The sequence below is a fragment of the Melitaea cinxia genome, chromosome 23 (genome assembly GCF_905220565.1).
Source record: "Melitaea cinxia chromosome 23, ilMelCinx1.1, whole genome shotgun sequence".
NCBI classification, from domain to species: domain Eukaryota; kingdom Metazoa; phylum Arthropoda; class Insecta; order Lepidoptera; family Nymphalidae; genus Melitaea; species Melitaea cinxia.
In genome coordinates this window covers 11,105,975-11,132,294 of record NC_059416.1, presented here as the reverse complement: position 1 = coordinate 11,132,294, position 26,320 = coordinate 11,105,975, and the positions used below count along the sequence as shown (strand labels likewise).

Below are 26,320 nucleotides of genomic sequence, written 5' to 3'. Positions count from 1 at the left end.
AAAATTTTTTTTTGTTATTTCAAAATCTTATTTTGTCTCGTGTTTTATTTTGAAAAATTTTGAATCAAATTACAAGTTACGTCAGAGGAAAAGGGATCTCTATTCAACTTTTTTTCGTTAAAACATCTTACCAAACTAAAACTAAAAGCATCCCTTTTAATATTCAGTGTAAACCTTTCATAAGGTATATCAGGATAAATTGTCGTCGGAAAAGGGGAAAAAATCCTTTTTAACTCCCTCTACATCAAAGTCTACAAATAGGCAAAAAAGCGATGTGACCCATTTATTGGTAACTAGGATTGTTGACATATATATTTTTTTCTTTCGATGGAATAAAAATCTGTACAGACGATGGCTGCTTTTAAGATTTTGCAATTAAAATGACTTCGCAGATACAAAGACTTTGATATTGAGAAATAGTAATCGTAGCACGAGGGCTATCTGTGTGACTAAATTAATTCATTCATTCACTTGATTGTATTAATGGCTTGCATTTTTGCATTTGCATCAGATTTTATTTGTATTAAAAGTTCGATATTGCCATTTAGAAAAGTAGTGTTGTATGAGGTTAGTATGTAATAAAAAATATTGGAATTTTGTATTTTTTTCGTTAATACAGTTAAACTGGTTATTTGTTTGTAGTTTGCTTAACTTAAAAATTTGTAAAGAATATCTTGAATGGAAAGGATTCCATTATTTAAGCTTTAATAACATTATTCTGAAATATTGGATCTTGTTTTATCCTTGGAAAGGTAGATGGTTGTTTAGTGATGTTGGGGTTTAAGGCTTTAATAACCATAATCAATTTACGAAAGTAACAGTAGGAATGACAGAATATGGCGGTCCGGGCATTAGCTTAATAGAAATAACTCAGCTTCTTATTATCCATTCGGGTATAATAACAGCTTCAAAGATCTATGGAGAAGATAATAAAGTCAGTGAATTACCACTTACATAAGGTTTAGGATGATTCGAGAAAATGCTTGCGCACAATTCGGTAAAACACATATGAGATCTGTTGAATTTAATGTCCCGCAGAGAAATTTATTTCAGAGTAAATATCATATCGGGCAATGGAAAGAAGGAGTTATTTAAGTTATAAAAGTGTGGTACCAAGGCATTTAAATGAAAAATATAAAAAATGTCAAGAAAAGAAAATAAATATTAGGATCTTATAGTAATTTATTCATAAGTTTGTATAATTGTTGGGACTGTTATGATAATTTAATATTAATTTATTACAACTAATAATGTATTTGGTTTGATATAGTAGATTACCTACGTAGTCACATATTTCTAGTTCATGATTTTAAATCTCATAGATTACTTTTAGCAAAATTAGCTTAGATTAAAAAAAAAAATAGGTAACAAATAGGTTTAAATCAGTAACTACTCGTACAAATATAGTAGTAATAAAACAATAAATATTATCTGCTTGACAGATTCCAAAAAAATATCGAATCTGATCTTCTATTTACCACATAATTTTATTTCACATCATAATCCTATAACATACCATCATTAGTGAATAAATAATGCATCCACACTTTTTATTCCCTTTGTCGCAACTGTCCTACTTAGTAATAAAAAACGTTGGAGCCGTGATATTCTGACGTTCCCATTTTAAAATGCAAGTTTTTAAAACATTGACATTCTTTGCAATATTTTTTGTACCTACATTTTTACATAACACGAACAAAAGTAACAATGGAAAAGATAGACTTGAAATACGAAATTTACTAAAATCAAAAACATTTAGGAGTATTTAGAAGAATACTTGAATATAATGGAAGTACGAAAAGTTAAACAAAAAAAATTCGATTATAGGTACGCAAAACCTTAAAATAGAAGCATAACTAAAAGCGACCCCTGTTAAACACCCGCGTTTATTTTATACATTTCAACGCGATAAATAACGAGAGTTCATCTAGGTGAATGTTTTATTATTATTTTTTTAGTCTCTCCTTTAAGCACATATTTAGTGAGTTTGAGTTTTCAACAACTGAAATCCCAACTCAGTAGTAGCTCCATAGTAAATATCACTACCTATTTAAAACTAAAAAAATCTTTGTATACCTACGATTCACAAGAAGTGTTAAAGACAACTTGACAACAACAACTAAATCTGTAAAAACGCGCGATATTATTTAATTTAATCTCAACGTACACAAACATTCGACAAACAATAAACGAGAAAAAATAAAAGGTACAAAGACCGTCTTAATACTGATAGCTATCAACAAGATAAAGGAAATAATCTTCTAATAAAACGTACTAAACGCGTATATAAACTCCACAAAATAAAGGTTGATAATGACTAAGATCAGGTAGAACCCCAAAATTAATTAATCCCTTTAGCCTACATTTTTTTAGCATCGGATGGAATGGGATTAATTCTGAATCTATCTTTGCTTGTTGGTGAGGTGAGAGTAACCACAAATATCTAAAAAATGTTTTAAATAAATCTAAATAGATAGATTAAAAGATCTTTGTCCACAAGCTATCAAATATTAAAACATTACTTCGTACCGTGTTTGTATCGTGATTGACTTATTGAGGTATCATTATCCATTATTTTCATGATAAAGATGTGACAACTCCAAATGGATTTCTTTGCGAGATATTTTGGTAAGATGGATATTTTTACTTTTTCCTCCAATTTCGTATATTTTTATTTAAAAATTGTATTCATATGTTCAAATACACATTTAATTTAAATTAAACATAAACAAGCAACAATTAATCTTACAGGCACTTAGTCTAAGCTGAACACCTGCAAACAATTAATACTCGTTTTTTTTAGCTAAGTAACCTTGAGTGATGGGTTTAAATACTTGTTAGGTGTTTTTTTATGTATCCTACACGTACTTAAATGTATAGTGTAATTAAATATTTTAAGCATTAAATATCCTATAGGAAGCATTCCACAACTTCCCATTTTTTCTGTCTAGAGATTCAGTATTCAATATAACACTAGCTATGACAGGAAAATGCAGTTTTATCTGATTGAGCTCGATGGTAAATATAAAAAATAAAAGAAGGTAAAATAAAACAAGATAAAAATGGTGTTACTGTTAAATACTTTTTTACCCGAAAAAACAATACGCCATTTTGAGGTTTTGAGGTATACTCAGTCATATTTTCATATAATTACTTTTTGCAAATTTTTGGTTTATATACAAACAAATATTGTAGAAATTAGGTACAGGAAAAGAAGAAGTGGAAATTTTGAAGCATTGCTGACCAGATCGACCAGATCTTCTTTATCAAGACCACTTTGATAAAAAAAAATCAAAGAAACTATTAATTCTGGGTTTTACTTTAACATCCCAGATTTAATTACTAGTAAAATATACATATATTTATTTTTCATATTGTTCATCTTTTTCAAATATGAAATACATTCTATTTTAATGTTCATATCATCAATCACATATTGAATATTCTAAAAATATTTTATACGTAAATCCAAAAATAGTCGAAGAATACGAAAGACAAGATGAAGCAGGGATTACAAAGGTTTACTTTTTTTATTGTGGGATCGAATTACAAATCCATTCCGATTTTCCTTTGACCGGATAAAAGGGATACGGTTGATAGCTATTAGGAAATATTACTGAGAGGACTTTGATGAATACTGTTTTATTCGTCGCTGTGATTGAGTTGACGTGATTACTTTATTGTTTATATTTGCCATTGATGATCCTCGATGGCAGTGGAATAATCAACAATTTCAGACAATGTATTCAGAGATTCAGACAACGCGTAATTTAAAAGAAATTTGTTAAATTTAAATTACAAGAAACATATTTTTATACTTGATTTAACAATTTATTTATTAATTTATTATATGAACCACCGACAAAATTATATGGAAATATGACAGACACATCGATTATCTTTCTGTAAGTTTAAAAATTCATATAATTTCACGTATAGGTAGTTACGACTTGCATAAAAATAATACGATAATATATAAAATTAAAACTGAGATGACATGATATTTCGGTTGACAAAATAAAGCGGTAAAACTTTTACATTTCTTAAATTTAGGAAGTCTCGACCACTTCGACAATAAAAAATACAGGTTAAAAAACAGCAGTACTAGTAGAAATTGATACATTATAGGCAAAAGCACTTTTCCGTCATAAAGTAATGTAACTTTTGATTTTTATTTTAAATTTAGCATGGTTGTTACTAATCATTTTTTCTACTAGGTTCCTCATATTGCCCTCGTATCCTAAGTATTAGGGAATGGTACCCAAAGTTTTTGTTTTGTATTGTTTGTGCTTGTGTAAATGGGGTATCGTGGTGAACGAGAAAGTTAATTACTGGATTGGTTATGATTATGTGATAATATTGTAGGATAGGATATGTTTGATTGTTGTATATATTTGATACTAACACAATAAAAGTAAGAACTTCTTACAGAAGTTTCTCATTGAGGTATAGAATAGCAGAATATCCTGCTCAAAATCTGGAACAGCCCAACTAGGAAGTATTGGGGGGACCTTATAGAAGATCCCAGCTAAATTACACCACTTTAAACAGTGCTGTGTTTCTGTTCGGAATCAGGTGACCCGAGCATTGGCGATACGGTCGACAACACGCTTGCGATGCCTCAGGTGTTGCAAGCGTCTATAAGTTACAGTAATCGCTTACTATCAGGTGAGTCGTACGCTTGTTTGCCAACCTAGTTAAATAAAAACAGAGAGATCGAATTAAGGCTTTTTTTAAGATTGTCATGTCTCTTTTTTTGTTTCATTATAATTTTATTTTCAGTGTTTTCCCTTTGTAAACGTTTTTCTTTGAAAAAAATAACGACATCCTGATTTTACGTTTACTATTTAAACGTTTATAGTTGATTTTATTGATCATAATTAAGCAGAATTTGAGCTACATGGTAGAAATTTATAATTTACAATGAAATACCACTTAAAGCTATACAGTAAATAGCCTATATTGCTATGCTAGTCGCAGATATCTGTATAAGATTTATATCTAATTTCCAATTCGTTTATAATTCAGCATAATCCCGTTGTAACGCAGCCCAATCATATAATCTGGTTAAGCCCAGTTTGTAAGGTTTAGGCGTAAATTAATTTTGAGGCCCATTAAAATGTCAACATTTTTAGGAGATATTTTAAAATTATAATTTTATAATTTACACGTTGGCAGAAAATCCCTTCTAACGATTTTACACCGAGTGTAATTAACATTTTAACGGTGAAATCGTGTTTTAAATTTAAAGTAATCAGTAAGAGTTTTTTAGTCATTGGAAACTGTTCTGGTGATGATTTTCCAAATTGTGCTATTTTTTTATAAAAATTATTATATACTGTTTGTTTCCATTAAAAATTAAAAAAAAATAAATAAAAAATAAATAAAGTAAAATTATCAATTTTTATTACATTCAGGGACAAGTTCAAACACATCAATTTTTAAAAAACTGTCAATTAATTTAATTAATTTTAATATATAGTAGAACTAACCATACTGGCGAACTTCGTACCAACTTATTTCTTTTTCTTGAATGTAATAATTATATAATCGAAATTAAATATAGCCTATCTTTGAAGTTGGATGAAACTGCACACGGTGTACAAATTTGATTAAAATCGGTTAAGTAGTTAAGGAATTCATCGCGGACAAACAACGTGATGCGTAATTTATATATATTAAGATTATAATTACAAATTCATTTTACTAATATTAAAAATAACAATAACAAAAGTCGTAATTGCGGTGTCTTTATGTTTTCAAAAAGATTCCAACTAATGTAATGCTTTTTCTTTTTATGTAACTAGATCGAAAAACAAGCGTACGGCTCACCTGGTGGTAAGCGATTACCGTAGCTTATAAACTCTCAGGAACTCTGGTCACCTTACTCACCAACAGGAACACAACACTTCTTGAAAACAATGTTATTCAGCTGTGATCTTCTGTAAGGTCGAGGCAGTCGGGCTGCTCCATATTTTAAGCACGAAATTTCCTGCTGTGCCCTAGCTCGGTTGCGTTGTTACGTAATGTACTTAACAGAAGAAAAAAACTATCAAAATTAATCTGCTATTAAATATACTCACATTCTGCACTGCCTGTGGTGCGTATTTATCACAACAATAGTGAACGAAAGAGTGGTCAAGTCTCCGTATATAGTAGGCTATAGATAGATAACTATAGAACTAGATTGGGTTTCTTGCTCAAAAAGGATTATGAAGGGACTACAAGACGAAATATAATCAAATAGAACGATCGAATGATCTCTTTTGCTATACACCACAAATCTCAAATCTAAGGGGAATCACGTAAAATTAATACTATATACAAATTTATATTTGACTTAATATTTCTGTACACTAAACGTCAACTGTAATTCTTCTAAAATAAACTTATTTTATTTTATCGTTTTAAACGCACTTAATTATTTTTAAACTAGCGCGTCATCGGAAAGTTATTATGATACAATTTAATTTGTTATTGAAGTGCACTAAGATTATCTATAACATATGTTAAATATATAGCTATTGAAAATACCATGATTGTATAATAAAACACTTTTTTCGGATTTTATCGCGGTTTATTGTTAACTTTTGATTCCCGACGTTTCGGATACTTTACAGCAACCATGGTCACGGGAGGACTGTCCTCCCGTGACACCGCGATAAAATCCGAAAAAAGTGTTTTATTAAATGAGTAAAATTCGCGTAAACATTAGAAAACAATACCATGATTGTAATTAGAAAATCGATTTTTTTTTATACGTAGTCGGTAAGCATATAATAGGTAATCGCTTATATTAGCCTACAGATGCCTCTAGTATCAGAAGCATCGCAAGCGCGTTGCCGACCCTACCCCCCACCCCCCGGAGCTCTGATCACCTTACTCATCACAGGAACACAACACTGCTTGTACAATCCGCTACCACTTTAGAAAACACTTCGTTTTCTTTGAACTACTTCACTACTTCACAATTAAATAACCAGACACTATGATTGAACTATTATTTATATTTTCCAAGTGTATATATACATGAATGTAACACATTTGACTTAAGTTTTAGAAAAAACCAAACATTAGCGTGATTAAAAATACAATTACCGCCATCTATTAGTGACCAATTAAACTAACATATACATTCCGCCCACCATGGACCGAACGGTTCATAAGAAATTAATCCAGACAATTTGACAAAGTCTAATCCATTGTGGGTGAAATGCAAGCAATTATAAATTAACTTATAAACAACGTGTACACAAATTTAACTAATATTCAGTATAAATAATTTAAACTTCTCTAATATGACTCAACTTAAATAAACAAATCTTCAATAAACTTAACAAAGCTAACTTAAATATCAAAAAAGCACATTATCTCAGTTTCTCAACTTAATTATTAACTGGTAAAATACAAATTTTTGAAATAGGTCTTTTGATGACAATGCCTTTGCATTTCAAACTTACAACACGCGTAACATTATCCTGACCAGTATGTTTGTCAACAATTATTCCATAAAGCCATCTGCCTGGTGGAAGATTTTCTTCTTTAACTAAGGCTACGTCTCCGATTTTTGGCTCAGGAGAGTGACGATTCCAACGATACCGGTGTAGGAAATGAGATAGATACTCATTTGACCACCGTCGCCAAAAGTATTGGGTCATTCGCTGTACCAACTGCCATCTTCGGAGACTAGTTATTGTTGACTTCTCATAATTATCATCTGGAACAAGTAGAAGAGGTTCTCCCACAAGAAAATGTCCGGGTGTAAGTGGAAACGGATCCTGTGCGTCATCACTTAAAGTAGTCAATGGCCTTGAATTAAGACAGGCCTCAATTTGGGAAAGAACTGTACTCAACTCCTCAAACGTCAGAGTTGAGTTCCCAATCGCTCTTTTCAGGTGGTGCTTCGTTGATTTAATGCCTGCTTCCCATAATCCCCCAAAGTGTGGAGTGTAAGGTGGAATGCGATGCCAAGTAGTGCCGTTATCCGAAAGCCAATTGGCTATCTCCACAGATACACTTGATCTCTCTTTCAAAAGCAAATTTTTAATTTCCTTTTCAGCTCCAACAAAATTAGAACCATTATCGCTCCACAAATCTGAAACGTGACCTCGCCTAGCCACCATACGCTTAAATGCGGCTATAAATCCTTCAGATGTCATATCACTGACAGCTTCAAGATGTATAGCCTTAGTAGCCATACATATAAAGAGGCAAATATAACCTTTAGTAGAGCGATGACCCCTACCCTTTGTGGTTCTTATTGCAATGGGTCCTGCATAATCTACACCGGTCTGACGAAAAGGTCTGTCTGCTGTTACTCGCGACGCAGGTAACTGACCCATAATGGGTTGATTTGATGGAGGGGCATGACGTATACACGTAACGCATTTTCTGACATATAGCTTGACCAAATTCTTAGCATCAACGATCCAGTACTTCGTCCTAATAAAACTAAGCATTAGCTGTGGGCCTCCATGAAGAGTCCTTTCGTGTGCATCTGCGATAATGAGTTGTGCTAAATGCGAGTTACGTGGAATCAAAATTGGATGTTTCATGTCATCGCTTAACTCAGCATTCTGCAAACGTCCCCCAACTCTTAACAAACCATTACTATCTATGAAAGGGTTAAGAGACACAAGTTTACTTTTCTTAGTTACCGATTTAATTTTAATAATACTCTCGATGTCACAAGCAAAGAACTTCTTCTGAAAGTAAATTATACATTTTTCCAATGCCTTGTTTAACTCTAGCCTTGTAAGATAACTAGGAAAAACTATTTTACGAGAGGAATGTAACCATTTAAAATAACGTCTCAAATAAGCGATCGTTCTAATTAATTTTCGGAGCGTTGAGAATCTTGTAAATAGTTCTTCTTCTAACTCAATACTATTTACCGTATGACAAAGTCTTTTATCTCTTTCTTCTAGTTTGGTATCTTGGCCTTCTTCTTGTGGACTGTAGTTGAAAGTAAATTCACTTAGCCAAGATGGACCATGTTTCCACAAGCTTAAATTTTCATAATCTTTGACACCCCTTGATGCACAATCAGCTGGGTTGTCTTTAGATTTTACGTGTGCCCATTGACTTCGATCTAAAATTGTCAAGATCTCCGAAGTACGATTGGCAACAAATGTTTTCCATTTACTTGGATGACTACTGAGCCACGCAAGTACCACGGATGAGTCTGTCCAAGCGTGAATTTTTTCTTTAGGAATCTCCAATATCTCCGAAACCTCCAAAATGAGCTTGGCAAGAAGCTGAGCTCCGCAGAGCTCCAAGCGAGGGATGGAGACTTGTTTAATTGGAGAAACCTTGGTCTTGGATGTGACAAGATTCACATGCACTTCATTATTCTTATCTATAATGCGAGTGTATACAACTGCAGCATAGGCCTGATTTGATGCATCACTGAATCCATGCAGCTCTACTTCTTTATCATCAACATTTGAGTGCATCCATCGAGGAATGCGGAAATTGTTAAGTTTTGCAAGATCTGACCGGTAAGTAAGCCATTCTTGTAACAAATGAGGTGGAAGTTCGTGATCCCAATCTATACCTGATATCCAAAGTTTTTGAATAAAGATTTTAGAAGTAATAATAGTTGGGGCTATCCACCCTAAAGGGTCGAACAAACGCGAAATATCCGAAATTACTTTCCTCTTTGTTACTGGAAATTCTAACTGTGGTAATTGGACACTGTATTCAATTTCGTCTGTGCTACTATTCCAGGTAAGTCCTAACACTTTCTGAATAGCCTCTGATTCCTTTCCTGCCCCTATTTTAATCCTAGACTCCTTCTCTTCTTTTCTCTGTCCTATTTTTTCCATAAACTCCTTATTATTGCTTGCCCATTTTTGCAATTGAAATCCTCCCTTACCCAATATGCTACTAATTTCATTTTTTATTTTCAGGCATTCTTCGATCGTTTGGCAACCAGTCATAAGATCGTCCATGTAAAAATCATTTATAATTTTCTCCACAGCAGCAGGATGATTTACACCTTCATCGTAGGCTACTTGCTGCAGAACTCTAACGGCAAGGTAAGGTGCAGACGCAATTCCGAAAGTAACACGTAACATTCTGTAATGTTGTATTGTTCCAGATTCATCGCGCCACAAGATACGCTGGAACTCATCTGCATCCTCCAGGTTTACCTTCACCTGTCGATACATCTTAACGACGTCTGCTACCAAACAAATAGGATGTTTGCGCCATCGCATAACGATATGCCTCAAAGTATTTTGAAGAGACGGGCCAACTAACAGATCATTGTTTAGACTTACACCATTAGTTCCAAAGCAGGATGCATCAAAGACTACTCTAACCTTAGATGTTACCTTATCATTACGTACTACGGCATGGTGTGGCAAATACACCACATCTGATTTATCGCGCTGTTCTTCAGGAACTAACTCCATGTGATTAAGATGTAAGTACTCGTTTATTACTTGTGCATATTGTTCTTTAAATTCTGTATTTTTTGATAATCTCTTTTCTAGTTGATACAGTCTCTTAGCTGCAATTTCTCTAAAATTTCCCTTTTTACAGACTGGGTTGACGTCGCGAAAGGGAAGCTTCACAATATATCGTCCGCATTCATCTCTGGTCACTGTATTATAAAAAATCTCCTCACATTTCTGCTCATCTTCAGTGAGCATTTTCTTCTTAATTGGAACATCCTCTAATTCCCAGAACTTTCTCAAAAGATCATTGTCATTGCACTGGGTGTGCATGCTGACAACAATAGTATTTCCTTGGCACGACTCTGAACTTTGATTTTGACCTGAGTGGATTTGACCAGACAAGATCCATCCCAGTTGGGTGTTCTGGGCTACGGGACACCCGGGAGGACCCTTGATAAGACCTTTAACTAAAATCTGACCATACACTTCTGCGCCAAGTAACAAGTCTATTTTATTTGGTACGTCAAACTTCGGGTCAGCTAACTTCAAGCTTGTTAGTTCGGGCCACAACTGAACATTTACTTTCTTTGAGGGAAGAAAAGATGTCAGTTTGCTTAACACATGGGCCTTGACGACCAAAGTGAATTGTGGATTATGAATTGACTTTAGTTTGATTTCAACTACTGACATAGATGCTAAAGACTCATTTCTACATCCGATTCCAGAAATGTGAACCTTGTTGGGAATTTTCTTCAGTCCAAGGGCTTGGACAGCCGACTCCGTGATAAACGAAGCCTGTGAGCCTTGATCCAACAAACATCTATAAATTAGACCAATACTACCCGTTCGAGACTCCACTTCCACAATAGCTGTAGCCAGGAGGACTTGGCTACAACGATTTGAATAACAGGTATCTACTTTAGTTACTCCTTCTGATGTGGTTGCTGAAGAAACTACTACTCCTTTATCTTTGGACTCGGCACTCTCCATGCTCTGCACTACATTTGGAGGGTGCAGCAGCGAATGATGCTTCCGTTTACATACTCTACATCTAGTGGTTTTGCGGCATGAGTAAACGGAATGGTTCGGGCTGAAACAGTTAAAACACAAACGACTGGTCTGGATAAAACTATGTCGTGCTTCATAATCAGCCTTAGCAAAATCTTTACAATTTATTAATTTATGATTGGCCTTACAATACTGACAGTTTAAATTAGTATTATTAAAGTTAGCATTATTTGAACTTTCTACTTGAGCGACATTAATAGCCTTTCGTGCGTTACAAGGTTTAGAAATAATATGCTTAGTGTCTAAAAACTCTAATGACCTAAATTTATGTTCTAGAAACTCCCTAAAAGCAGTCAAAGTGGGCAACCCTTCAGTTTCATTTGACTTTAATTCCCATTGCTTTCTGGACTCAGGATCAAGCTTTTGAATCAATATATAAATAACAATGATATCCCAATTACTGACGTCAACACCTATGTTCTGTAGCGCGCTTAAACATTCGTTCATATTATCTAATAACTCCTTAATGGTATTCGACGATTCATATTGCAAATACTTCTGGCTCATGAATCGTCTCAGAATATTATTAGATAAATATTTTTTGTTATCATAACGATTAGTTAACTGAGTCCAGCAAACATTATAATTCTTTTCAGTAATAGGAACATGTCCTAAAAGCTGCTCCGCCTCTCCCGACAAATGACCTTTGAGATAATGCAGTTTCTGAACATTATCTAATTTAATATTATTGTGAATCAATGACGTGAACAGATCTTTAAAACTTGTCCACTCTGAATACTTTCCCGAAAATTTCGGTATGCTAATCTCCGGTAATTTTACAAAACAATTAGATGTCTCTTTAATGTTCGATACCATTGAAGTTTCTGCTACAGATTTAACTTTAGTTTTTAATGTATTTAAAACATCTTTTAATTCTGTTTTATAATCAAAGTATAAATTTTCGGTTTGGTCATAAATTGAATTCTTATAATAACTAGAAGTTTCTAACTCATTCTTACCAATGTCTGTAATTATTTGCCGATGTATGTCACAAAACGATTGCCACTGATTCTCTAAAGCTTCTAAACGCGTTTCAACATATGAGACTGAAATACGATCCTTAGGTGATTTCCTAAAGTTGATTTTACCTTTAGAGATAAGTTCTTTATTATTTTCCTGAAGTTTATTAAACGTTTCCATGGCAATCCTTAAATAACACAAATGACATAAATATTTTAAATAGGTTAGTTTTAAATTATTACAAATATTACTAGTAGCAAAACAATACAAATCTTCAATGTTCAATAACTTCACACAATTTTTTCTAAGTCAATATTCTAAACATCGATTCTTCTAAATGTTTGACAATTTGGGATATAAACAATTTTTAGCATAGGTACCCGTCAGTTCACTTTTCTGCAATTATTAGTCTATGTCCATTCACAAATTATGATTTTAATGTTATGATCTTCTTTGACTTAAGGTGCACTTCAGCTTGGAAATTATTATCAAGATTAGACAAGTACTTACAGTTTATCGGCACTTCACTCACTAAACTATCTTCTAACTCCTGGGTCTGGTCATTTTATCATAGGTCGTCTCCGTGACGTCATCAGCTGCTCCTCTCTCACTCCCTCCAATACTGCTGACGCCACTGCCAGTCTTCTTGGCTGAAATCCCTGGCTCAGAACTCCAGGGCTGGCACCATCGATGACAATCCGCCACCACGTCGATGCCAACTCTCACAAAAACACCCTGGCTAGGGCTAGTAATCCGGCTCGATGAACCAAATGTACAATCCGCTACCACTTTAGAAAACACTTCGTTTTCTTTGAACTACTTCACTACTTCACTTCTTCACAATTAAATAACCAGACACTATGATTGAACTATTATTTATATTTTCCAAGTGTATATATACATGAATGTAACACATTTGACTTAAGTTTTAGAAAAAAACCAAACATTAGCGTGATTAAAAATACAATTACCGCCATCTATTAGTGACCAATTAAACTAACATATACACTGCTTGAAAGCTTTATTATTTAGCTGTGAAGTTTTGTAAGGACCTAGGTACTTCCCCAGTCAGGTGGCTTCCAATTTTTGCACATTTCATGCTATGCCCTGCATGAGATAAAATCGGTAATTAGTCGGTATTGGTTGAATTTGTATAACTTTACTGTTATATATGATTAATGAACGAGCTATATATGATTTGTATTTAATTGTCTAAAGCTTAGCTTAGCCTCATACTAAATATGCGCATAACAATTTAGAAATAAAATCCACATTTATAAATGCGAAAATGCTTAAATTTTGTTCAGGAATAATGTAATACGTCATAGAACATAAATAAATTTTGATATTTTTATAATTCAATTTACAAAAAACAAGTTGAAACAAGTCATGTGCGCTTTTAAAAACTTCTGTTTCAATTTATTTTGAACTGAGAAAAATCGAAAACATTTTAAATGATATTTTGCGATATACATTTTGTTAGTTTTTGAAATTTTAAAATTGAATTCCATACTGCCGTCCGCGGTCAAAATTGCTTCTGAAAGTTTTTAAACCGACGCGAAACTTGCCTTTAAATTGAACGATACATAGATAAAATAATTTAACCACACACTAGCTAGATGATAGAGTCTACCATTCAATTTTAAAGTTCTTTTGATTTATTTGTGAGGAAGAAATATATATCAAAGCATTTATACAAACTACTTTTTCGGATTATATCGCGGTTTATTACGTTTTTTACATGCCAGATTTTTCGGATACATTACAGCAACTATGATCACGGGAGGTTATATAATATACTGTCTATAATTGTCCTTCTGCAAACAAGGAAGCAGGCCCTTTTCATGAAAAGCGTGTAAGTTCTTTGAGGTACTTTAAAATAAATTTAAGGTCATATGCGTTACAGAATAACTAATTTGCTTGCGCTATTAGAATACAGATTCTGCTCAGAAGTGCCACGTTCTAATTTTTTAATATCATACTGGATGAGAATAGAAGATTGAAATTCCTTTTATAAACCGTCTTGAATGAAAAACATTACATACATAATGTTCCTTGCCCGCAAAGATTTTAAGCGATCATTACGTGTCACAATGAGAACAATAATATTCTTGAACCAGTTATAAATAATAACTCACAACATATTTATTATAACCTTTAATTACAAAAAAGCTAAAATCTTATGAATATATTATATTATACGTAAGGTTTCGTAATCTATTAATATTATACATACGTGATATCTGGATTTCATTAAATCTTTCGATATCTCTGATATCAGATCCTATCTATCCTTTTCCACCTTTATCCATTTTTCCTCAATATAAACTGTTTTCTTATCTTCTCAGATAAAATTAATTACCCCTCTTTCTGGATCAGTCGTAACTTCGGAACCCTTATTTTCCTGACGCAGACACTGCTCAATAACAACCTTTTTTGGGGTGACCTATCTTTGGAATAGATAAACCTATTCCGACGTTTTTTTCTAGCGATCTTTTTTTAAAAACCCCACCATTTGTAACGGTCGGGGACAGGCCGTAAACATGTTATACGAGCCGTATAAAATTTACTAGACTTTCTCGTGTTATATACGTCAAAATTTTGTTAAAAATCAATTCAGTTATTTTGACTATCTCGTATAATACCTATATATCGACAAAGATTATCTATATACGAGTTGCTCGAAAGAAAATAACGTTATATATAACTATATGACGAAATGTACAACATTATCAAAAGAAGCAATTGATAAGGAATAGTTAAATAGTTATTCAGGTTGGTAAAAAAGTCAGGTAGTAATGTATTATTTATTGTTTAATGTCACCCAAATAATTACATAATTGTGTTAGCTAGCAAACGACAAAACCGACTTCAATTACATCGACAAGTAATATAACGTAAGTAGACGAAAAAAATTGATAAAAGCACTAGTCGCCACTACAATTTTCGAATGTTTCCCTTGATTTCCCGAGGGTGCCATCATCAGATCCTGGTGTTCTTATCATGGTACAACCCTAGGCATATCTACTTTCCAACAAAATAAGAATCATCAAAATCGGTTTATAAACAACGAAGCTATCCGCGAACAAAAAAGTGTTAAAAAGACAAAAAATGTCTGCCAACTGAACGATTTTTCACAATGAACAGAACTAACGAGGAAGCAATTGCATCGGAGAGATTTTATATTAAAACGAAAAATGGCTTGACACTTCAGTGCTGAAACAAGTTCAAATTCTAGCCTTTCTGACAACATAGCTGCTAACATTTTAATACTTTCAATACCCACGCCGACTAAAGTTTGCTATTTTCTGTTCTGGCAACACAACTTATAAATATTATGACACATATTTCTACTACTAAAAAGAGCTTATAAAACCTGTAAATTTAATAAAAATTGCTTTAGTGACAAAGCAATTATCGAAATTTTTAACCAACTTCAAAAACGAGGAGGTTATCAATTCAATTTTTTATTATGTGCACTTTCTCATACCCTTTTACTCGGTGTATCGATTTTCATTAATGTTTTTTTTTATTCAAAAATTGTTTTTTACCATCTTACAAGCTGTTTATGCGTGTGCATGTGTGTATATTGCAGTCGTTTTTTTCCGTTTGCAAGCCAACAGTTATTTCTTTAGATGATACCAATGATAAACAGAGTTAATGAAGTATTCCTTAGTAGTGTTGATTGGGAACTGCTTATAAATTTTATAATCATTATTATTAATCACTCCTGCACTTCTATGCCCCGCAATAACCACAATTCTCACCACCATGGGTAGACTGGTAGAGCTCTTCTAGAGATAAGTTCGCCCTTACCAACTTTCTTTGTAAATATGATTTTTACTTGTTTCATTTTATTTAAGTGCAATAAAGAATATATATAAATTATATTAGTAGGAAACAGGCAAGGATCAGGAGCTTTGAGTACAGCACTTTGTGCATCTTCGATATGTAAACGAGGGTATACGGAAACTAATTATATATCGATAATTATACGAGTTTCATATTTTTAAAACAACCAATCCCAACGTTTATATGTGTCTAGTCTGTAGCTGTACCCTGCGCGCGTTGCTGCATTTTTTTTGTGGTCGTACCAAATCAGAAACCGTTATGGGCTCATGCACAACACTTTGCTAAAGACAATGACATGCTCAAATGCATAGTGAAGAATATAGCCACCCCTCTGTCCCCGTGGGTGTCGTAAGAGGAGACTAAGGGATAACACAGTTCCACTACCACCTTGGAACTCAAAAACCCGACCGATGGCGGAATAACCATCCAACTGCTGGCTTTGAAACACAGACCGAAGACGGGCAGCAGTCTTCCGTGAAACAAAGCCATCTCTGCAGTCACCACCCGCCTGCCCAACTCGAACTTGTGGAGGCCTATGTCCAGCGGTGGACTGGCTGACTGGCTGACAGCGGTGGAAGTGATGTAAAACTAAAATTGGTTCATTGTTAAGAAATATATCACACTGCACATTAAATACAATCTTTTACTTTTAAATTTAGTTAAAATGCATTGGCTGGTTGGTAGATACGTGTCTTGAATTTCATCCAAATCACTTTCATTTTACCGCAGAGTACTAGATAAGTTTCAAAGACAATTTCAGCACTTGGAAACTTATCGCCAGTCTGGATTTGAGCGTGTTATCGATTTAAGTATATCTTTCTGTTTGCCGTTACTTAGAATTCGAACAAACTTTTCGAACGCGGGATAAAATATAGTTATATATCTGAAACTAAACATATGCTAGACTATGAAGACAAACTTTAACAATGCACACGTACAACAGAAAATCTTAGATAATCTGTGTAGCTCAAATTCCACATTCTACATAATAATAGTAAAGTTGTGACAAGTTATCTTGTTCATAATTTGGATTACCAAAGCTTAGAACAGCTGGAGTATCATTTTACCAAGCAAATTCGGATTGCCATCAAGTACGTTTCAACCGCATTACACGTGGACATGATCTGTTAATATCCACCACCTCACAAGCGGTCAAAGGCCTCATCTCCTACAGTTATAGGCAAAGTGTTGGAGCTTACCTGCCACAGTATAAGAATATTTCAATAATCATAAATTAATACGAAGTATATAATATCCCACTGCTGGGCATAGGCCTCTTTCCCCATGTAGGAGAAGGATCAGAGCTTAATTCACCACGCTGCAACGCCAACCCGCATTTATGAGTAACGATCGTTATCAGGTGTGCATGATAACAATCGGTACTAACGGCTTAACGTGCTCTCCAAGGTACGGTAGGGAGACGCATAAGAACTGCACAAACACCCAGACCACGGCAAACACCTGTATGGCCAATACAAATGTTTGTCATATGCAGGGATCGAACCCGCAACCGCCAAGCTCAACAGGTACAATCCATGGCTGTAACCGTTGCGCCAACGCGGCGTCTACCTATACCTACGGCATCTGTATAGCCAATACAAATATTTGTCATGTGTGGGATTTCAACCCGCAATCACCAGCGCAACAGCCACAAACCCGTGCTGTAACCGTTGCGCCAACGCGTCGTCAGTTTCAGATATACCGCAAAGAAATTGATTTTTTCATTCGATATAAATTCAAATATGTAATTTCTTCATAATGTTTTTAACGCAAAATTTATAATAATATTTAAGTTCTTTAAAGAGAGAGTAAAGAAAATTTTAAAGTGTTTAATAAGTTATAGCAGTAACGTTACTTTAAAATTTTATCAAGTTCTATTAGAAGCATATTGCAGGGAACGTCTAAACTTTAATATCAGACAGCTGGTTCCGTGGAACTTTCTATTCGAAATGTTCGGTAAGACATTTTAAATGGAAATTAAAGAGGACTTGCAATCGATTTTTTCTGATATAATAATTTTATCTTATGCTTAAGAAGATGTTATATATTTGTGTTTGTTCTCGAGCAAAAAATAATTGTGTTTGCTCGCAACCAAAAAAAAACCGACTTCAATTACATCGACAAATATACAAAAAAATAAAGTCGAATTGAAAACGTACTTTTTTGAAGTCAGCTTAAAGTAATTAAATAAAATAACTGAGGTAGGTCTCAGCTACAACACCAGAAGCATAGCAAATGCGTTGCCGACCTACCCTCAATCCACTCTTTTTGGTGACCTTACACACCACAGAAACGTAACACTGCTTGAAAGCAGTATTATTTAGCTGTGATCTTCTGTAAGGTACTTCACCAGTCGGGCTGCTCTAGATTTTGAGCAGGATGTTTACTGCTGTGCCCTACATCAGTGTCATCATATGTCAACTAATCCCCTTCATAATCGAAAGCTAGTGCTAATCACGTAGTCGCATTTAAATTTAATCAAGATCTGATGAAATTTAATGTATCCCAAATATTACGTATTTAATTGATTGTTTTTTCGTCTACCTACGTTTATTACATGTCTATGTAATTTATCTAGTTTTTTTTTTCGTTCACCGACCAAACACAATTATGTAATACAATAGAAACAACTTTAAATCTATACAAATGTTATAAAGCTGAAGAGTTTGTTTGTTTGAACGCGCTAATCTCAAGAACTGCTGGTTGGATTTGAAAAATTACTTCAGTGTTAGATAGCCCATTTATCGAGGAAGACTATAGGTTGTACATCATCACACTAAAATCAGTAGGAGCGGAGCACCAATGAAGAATGCTTCAAAATCGGGGTTTTTTTTCAAGTAACTATTCCACGTGGACGAAGTCGTAGGCAGAAGCTAGTGTCTATATAAGTATCTTGTTTCGACCGATGTGTATTTTTCAATTTTATCGCTTTAATCTTAATCTATACAAATAAACAAAATTGGAGTGTCTGTTTGTAATATTAAAATAACCGCTTTATGCTAAATGTATATGGATATACATCCGCGGTACATATACGAAAATAACATTTTTTTATAATTTTTGTCTGTCTGTATGTCTGTATGTCTGTCTGTATGTCTGTATGTCTGTCTGTTTGCTCCAGCTAATCTCTGAAACGGCTAGGCTGATTTTGAAGGGACTTTCGCTGGCAGATAGCTGATATAATAAGGAGTAACTTAGGCTACTTTTATTTGGAAATTTATTTATTTTATAACTCTGTGAACTGAATAATATGTTTTTGTTAAATTCCTTGCGGACGAAATCGCGGGCATAGTTAGTTACGAATATGTCCTTTACTGAAAAACAGACTATGCAGTAGAGCGTGTCTTATTATATTAGTACAGTGTATATATATTACTACGCAATAACTTATACATACTTTCAAATATTCGAGCGGATATTGCAAATAAAAATTTTAGCTATGTACATAGTTTGATGAAATTAATTATTGATGAAAACAATTTGATTTAATAGATGTAACTTGATTTTTTTTATACAATGATTGGCTTGCGTTTGACCACTATTTCACCTGATGATAAGTGAAAATGCGGTCTAAGATGGAGCACGCTTACCTAGAAGTAACCTATTCACTCGCGACTTAAAGATCCCCTGGTTCCTGGTTGGAATTTTCTGGAAACACAGACGCTGGTAGAGAGTTCCATTCTTTGGCTGTACGGATCAAGAATGTACTAGCGAATCGCTTAGTGCGCATGATAGAAACAAGCTTACAATTGTAAACAATTTATTTCTATTTTTGGACTTTTTATGACTACATTATTATACAAAAATATAGTTGTTTATTTGTATCAACAAATATAAAAATAACTTTGTTTGGAAATTATTTTTATTTTAAGATACATTTCTCTTGTATAAAAGATATATATAGAGTATGGAAAAATCATTGTAAGGCCAGAATAATAGAGAAGTAAGGATAACAATAAATAATGATTGGTAAAACCACACGAATCGCCTAGTCTTACGATAAATTGTCACTTCATTAGTTATATTAATGTAGTCGATGCAAATATTACCCACTCCTACTAATTACAACGTTCTTATTATGAGAGTTCCAGCATGATATTTTACAAAATTAGTAGTTTTGAGTGACGCCTAATAATTTGTATTGTACTATACTTGTTAATGTAAGGGGATGTCAGTTTTTGAAGGTAAAAGGTCAGTTATAGCAGAGTAGCTCGATGAAACGAAAATGCGTCACGATAAAGAGACAATGATATATAATACAATATATAGGAGAGAATGTGAAAGAATACATTACACGGTATTTTATAGTCTAGATGGATAGTCTCGATAAAAATTTTCTCGTAGGCTACTTTTCAGAAGTTTGTGTGTGAAGTGTGCGAATTGCTCACACACACTTTTCTAATTGTTTGATAACAAATATTATTATTTAGTATAGTTACTTATTTCGTTATTATTTTTAGTTATTATTTCCGCTGGGAGGACGAGGTACGGAGAGACCTGCGCGAGCTGGTGACAGCGGACTGGCGCGAGATGGCTCTGGACCGGGACCGCTGGAGACTTTTGGTGTCGGAGGCCAAGATCCACTTCGGGTCGCTGAGCCAGAGGAGTAAGTAAGTATAGTTACTTATTTATATTAGTATACATTTGTTCAATAAACTATATTTATAACGATAAGACCGCCTGTTGTACATTTCTTTTTATGAATAGTCTAATAAATTGTAAACTTCTTTTTATGTGTACAATAAAGAGTAAATTATTATTATTCTTATTTTTAATATTTTATTTTATTTAAAAAAAAATATTATTATTACGTATAGGGCCCATTTAATATGTATCACAAATAAATCCCCCGATCTCCGTACTAAATTATTGTCTTTCATATTTTCTAGCAAAAAGGACCAAAGCTATAAATTTTCGCCTTCTAAATTTTTTTTTTTTTAATTTGTTTTTAGGGCCGCAGAAGCTATACCGTCGTTTGATAAGAAAAGGTCACCGTCAATATATATATATATATATATATATATTGACGACAAAAGTTTGAAAATTTCGGCTTAAAAAATTTGCTTTTAATCGTAAATCCACTTATAAATAACGATGGAATGTGACCCTATTAATGATGAAATGGATTCTTTATAAAACAGTTTCGGAAATGAAAAACTATTCATTACTGGGCATAGGCCTCTTTCCCCATATAAAGAGAAATAAAGAAGATCAAAAGAATAATATAAAAAAAAAAAAATAAAGATATAGGAGAAGGATCAGAGCTTAATCTACCACGCTGCTCCAATGCGGGTTGTCGGATATATTCCCTTCTATGAGTAACGGTCGCTATCAGGTGTACATGATAACAACCGAGACCGACGGCTTAATGCGCTCTCCAAGGCACGGTGGGGAGACCCACAAGGACTGCACAAACGCCCAGACCATAGCAAACACCTCTGTGACCAATACAAATGTTTGTCATGTGCGGGGCTCGAACCCGCAACCGCCAGCGCAACAGGTACAATTCATGGCTGCGTCAACGCGGCGTCAAGAAAAAAGTAAGTCATGTTTGAACTGAGGTGGGCCGAGGCAGGAAATATCCTGCTCAAAATTTGGGGCAGCCCAACTGGGTAAATACTTGACCTTACAGAAGATCACAGCTAAATAATACTGCTTTCAAGCAGTGTTGTATTTCTGTGGTGAGTAAAGTGACCGGAGTTCCTGGCGGAATTAGGGGTAGCAACGCACTTGCAATGCTTATGTTGTTGCAGGCATCTATAAGCTACTGTAATCGCTTACCACCAGAGGAGCCGTGCGCTTGTTTGGCGACCTGGTTGTATAAATAATTATAATTGTGTTTGCTCGCAAACGAAAAAAACCAACTTCAATTACATCGAAAAGTAATACAACGTAAGTAGAAAGAAATTAACAAACGCACTAGTCGTCACTACGATTTTCGAGGGTTTCTCTCGATATCTCTGGGATTCCATCATTTGATCCTGGTTTCCTTATCATGGTAGCACACCTTAGATATCTCCTTTCCAACATAAAAAAATTATCAAAATCGGTTCATAAACGACGAAGTTATCCCCGAACATACCTTAAAAAAAATATACCGTCGAATTTTCTTCTCAACCACGCGCTGAGACCAATTAAATCGTATTTAATTAAAACGCATATGAATGGCATACTTCAACTTATCAATTCAATCAACACGACGTTCTTTTTTTATGCAAGTAGAGTGGCAAACAAGCATATCTACTGTTACTGCCCATCTGATGGTTAGCGGTTACCGTAGCATATTGACGCCTACAACACTAACATCACAAGTGTGTTTCCGACCCTCCGCAGGATCTCTGGGTACCTTACCATATGAACACATGATTTATTGAGAGCAAGATTATTTGGCTGCGACCTTCTGTGAGGTCGAGGTTCTTCCAAAGGGGGGCTGCTCCGGATTTCGAGCAGGATGTTTAGACCGTGTCCGACCTCAATGAAAACTACTACGATTTAATTGGTCAGGAGCATTACCAAGCGATGAGTCACTATTTCTTTAACACATATATACTATTACTACTGATTAATTTGAGGAATCTAATATATAAAATTCTCGTGGCGCGGTGTTTGTAGTTAAACTCCTCCGAAACGGCTGGACCGATTCTCATGAAATTTTGTGTGTATATTGGGTAGGTTTGAGAATCGAACAACATCTATTTTTCATCCCCCTAAATGTTAAAGGGTAGTCCAACCCTAATTTTTTTTTCAATTTTTAGATAAATTATTAATTTTTTATTTTATTATGATTTGGCGTTGAAAAATACACACAACCCTAAATTTTCACCCTTTTACCACCAACCCCTATGTTTAAATAGCGTTTAACGGCAAGACAACGTTTACCGAGTCAGCTAGTACTTATTTAAATTTTGTTAAATTACTTTAAAACAAAAAACACTTTATTTGAACTTTTCTTAAATTGCTTTTAAACAAAAACTCTTCATCACGGATGATAGATCATAAAATTTTTCTTTAAAACCGCGATTAAACAAAAGTTTTGTTCAAGTTTTAACAACCCGTTTACTTTGAAGTTTTGTCACTTAGTAATAATTAAAAGATTTATGCAGAACTAGGTGTGCTTCACAGTTTTTACACTTGTTTACTCCATAAATTTCAGTTTGACTTTCGTTGATGATTAACCATTGCTTAGCCATACTCGTATAATCTATGTAATTGTTATCATAAGAAAATTATGATATTTCTCATAACAGGTTTTCTTACAGTCAAGACATATAGTTACTCTTTCTACGCTTTTCCTAACTATTGCTTCTGTATCACGATTCAGCGTCCAAGGCCCAAAAATTTGCCGGAATACGTCACTATTTTAGCAAACTGATGAATTTTGAACATTTTATTTTTAACATATTACTATTTTTGTTTGTGTCTTAGAGTAAAGTAAACTATACTATATAGCCTGTCAAAGATAGTCTTTACGTGATAACTATTTGGTCATTGAGCTACCGTTGGTATACGATCGTAGAAAATGATCAAGTTATCAGTACCTAATAATAAAATATAACATAGAACTTGACTATTTTTTCATCTACCTACGTTGTGTTACTTGTCGATGTAATTGAAGTCGGTTTTTTTCGTTTGCCGGCAAACACAATTATCTTAAATATAATAAGTAATTACATAAATATCAAAATAAAATATAGCCTATCTTTCGATTTGGATCAAACTGCACACGTTGTGCCAGTTTGGTTAAAATTGGTTAAGTAGTTTAAGAGTCCATCGCGAACCAACAACGTGACGCGTAATTTATATGTATTAAGAAGAAGATAACCACCACTATGTGTCAGTATGTATTTTTTTTTTATATTCTCTAATTAGTTGTACAAAGTCCGCCTATATCAACTAATATACAGATTTACACTTTTCAAATAAGAACTTCATTGCACTTTATTGTACCACGTTTTTTACGAAATATATTTGCTAGAGCCACACTCTACCAAGATCTAGCCGTTAACAAAGTAATTTCTTGAACATGTTACGAAGCCGGATTTATACCCGCGACCGGTGATTACAACTTGCAGTATCCGCTAAGCAATTTCGACTCTACACTATAAGCTTTATCTATATCTATTTTTATGTAATATTGATTGATTAAGCCTTTAGCATCACACAGGCAAAGGCTTTTTTATCCGCGTAGGAAAAGTGTAAATGAAATCTGTTATATATGAAAATATCTAACTGTGCTTACAATGAACCTGTAATAGATCAAAATCTATATGTTTAAGATTCTTCGAGCTTTTGTAGAGATATCTTTTTATAGTCGATACTACTTAACTTTGTGTTCTTATATATTTTTTTTCTATCTGCCTGTTCGTGCCTAAACTATTGAATGAATTTGAACGAAACTGAGCGAGATTTACCTCAAGACATATATTCTGCGATAGTAATATTTTCAGGAGTTTTCGTGGAAAAGATGAAAGTCAAAATATGCGTTTGAAAAAGAGATTTCGAGCTCTATAAGTATTTGATTTATATTATCTTCGTTTATGTCATTTTCTTTAACGAAATAACAGTTAATGTAATCTTGACAATTTTATAATATTTAACTAAAACAAAACTGTTAAGTTCTTAATCTATTAACAAAAACGTAAAAAATTTATGTAATAAAGAGATACAATGTTGCTGTTATAGAAAATAATAAAAATTATCTCAGAAGTAGAAAAAAGCCTTCAACAAAGTAAGACTAATAAAATATATTTATTAAATGGAGAATCGTTTATTTATTTATTTTCTGAAGATTTTGCCAATAAAATCAACAAAGAATGATTAACTGTATTTAATTGTTAAAATTATATTTTAAGAATACATGAAATATTTTTTCACCCTACCCCCAATTATTTATGAATAACGTTTTAATTTCTGTCCATTTTAAATTAAAACATTTTACAAATTATACCACAATATATAAATATATATTAAAAGTTAACGTTAAACAAAGTTAAAAAAAACATAAATGTAAACTTAATATATAATTAATCTACAAAATATTTATTTAGTCAAAACTTACGTCTCAATCTGCGTCGATTTATTTTCTAACACGATAAAAAAATATATCTTATAATATCACTAACACTCTCGAACATTCGATGAAATTCCCCACTGTCACCATTAATTCATAATACACTTAAGCGTTTCAGATCGTGAGACAAAAATAGTGTGATCATCTTGCGACAATCGGATTTTTACTCATCCATTTTAAAACGCAACTACAACGCGTACACGCTCGACGACGATCCGCGAACGACTGACCCGGGCGCTACGCTGGTAAGCGCGGGAAATGAAAACGCGCGAATATTTTTTTTTATCTGTGCACGTTGTTGCATAAAATTGGTCGTTGGAGTGGAATGAAAAAAAAACTTCAGTGATTTAATACGCTTTACTTTTTTTAATTAGTGAATATTTTAAGCAGATTATTATGGATAAAATGGCTACGACAAATAGTTTGATGGTACTATGATACTTGTCTTTTTGAAGTAAAACCTCTTTACGCACGCTTAACTTAGGGAGTGAGTTGATGAATGCGTGACGAGAGTGTTACGAAAAGTGTGATCGGACGAGGCGAACGGAACAAGAGCGAGAGGCGTGAGTAGACATTTTCTTTCTCTCTTTCTCTCATAGCTTTTTAGCTCTCAAGTTACCTTTCATATATCTAAGACACAGTGCAGGCCTGTCGTTCAGAAGTAATAACTTCAGCCGTGTGGTCTAAGGCAGACTCGTTTTTTTTTTATTATTTAACAGGACTCACTTGCGGTGACTCCACACCCACAACCATGGCGTCTGCAACGACGCTTTAATAACGGGAGTTTCAAAATTAAAATCCCGGTGAGTCCGATAAAACTATTCGTAGTGAACGTGAAAGTTTGAAAACTTATATGAAACTGTATCTAAAATAAGGATTTAAGTTTTAAAGTAGCAATAAAATATGAAATAAATTAATATATCTTATACTATTAAACGAGCAATTCTTGTATATATATATATAATCT

At 33.7% G+C, this 26,320-nt stretch overlaps 2 protein-coding genes across 2 annotated transcripts in view; both read right to left on the bottom strand.

The window, feature by feature from the left end:
- Positions 1–25,607, bottom strand: part of LOC123665033 (octopamine receptor beta-2R) — a 251,186-nt gene extending 225,579 nt beyond the window's left edge. The window contains exon 1 of the mRNA XM_045599394.1: positions 25,342–25,607. The gene's annotated coding sequence lies outside the window, so the exon portion shown is untranslated. The remainder of the gene's footprint in view (positions 1–25,341) is intronic.
- Positions 7,386–12,611, bottom strand: LOC123665130. The gene has a single exon (XM_045599476.1). It carries the CDS (start codon positions 12,609–12,611, stop codon positions 7,386–7,388), a length of 5,226 nt encoding a protein of 1,741 aa, XP_045455432.1.
- Positions 25,608–26,320: the final 713 nt, after the last annotated feature.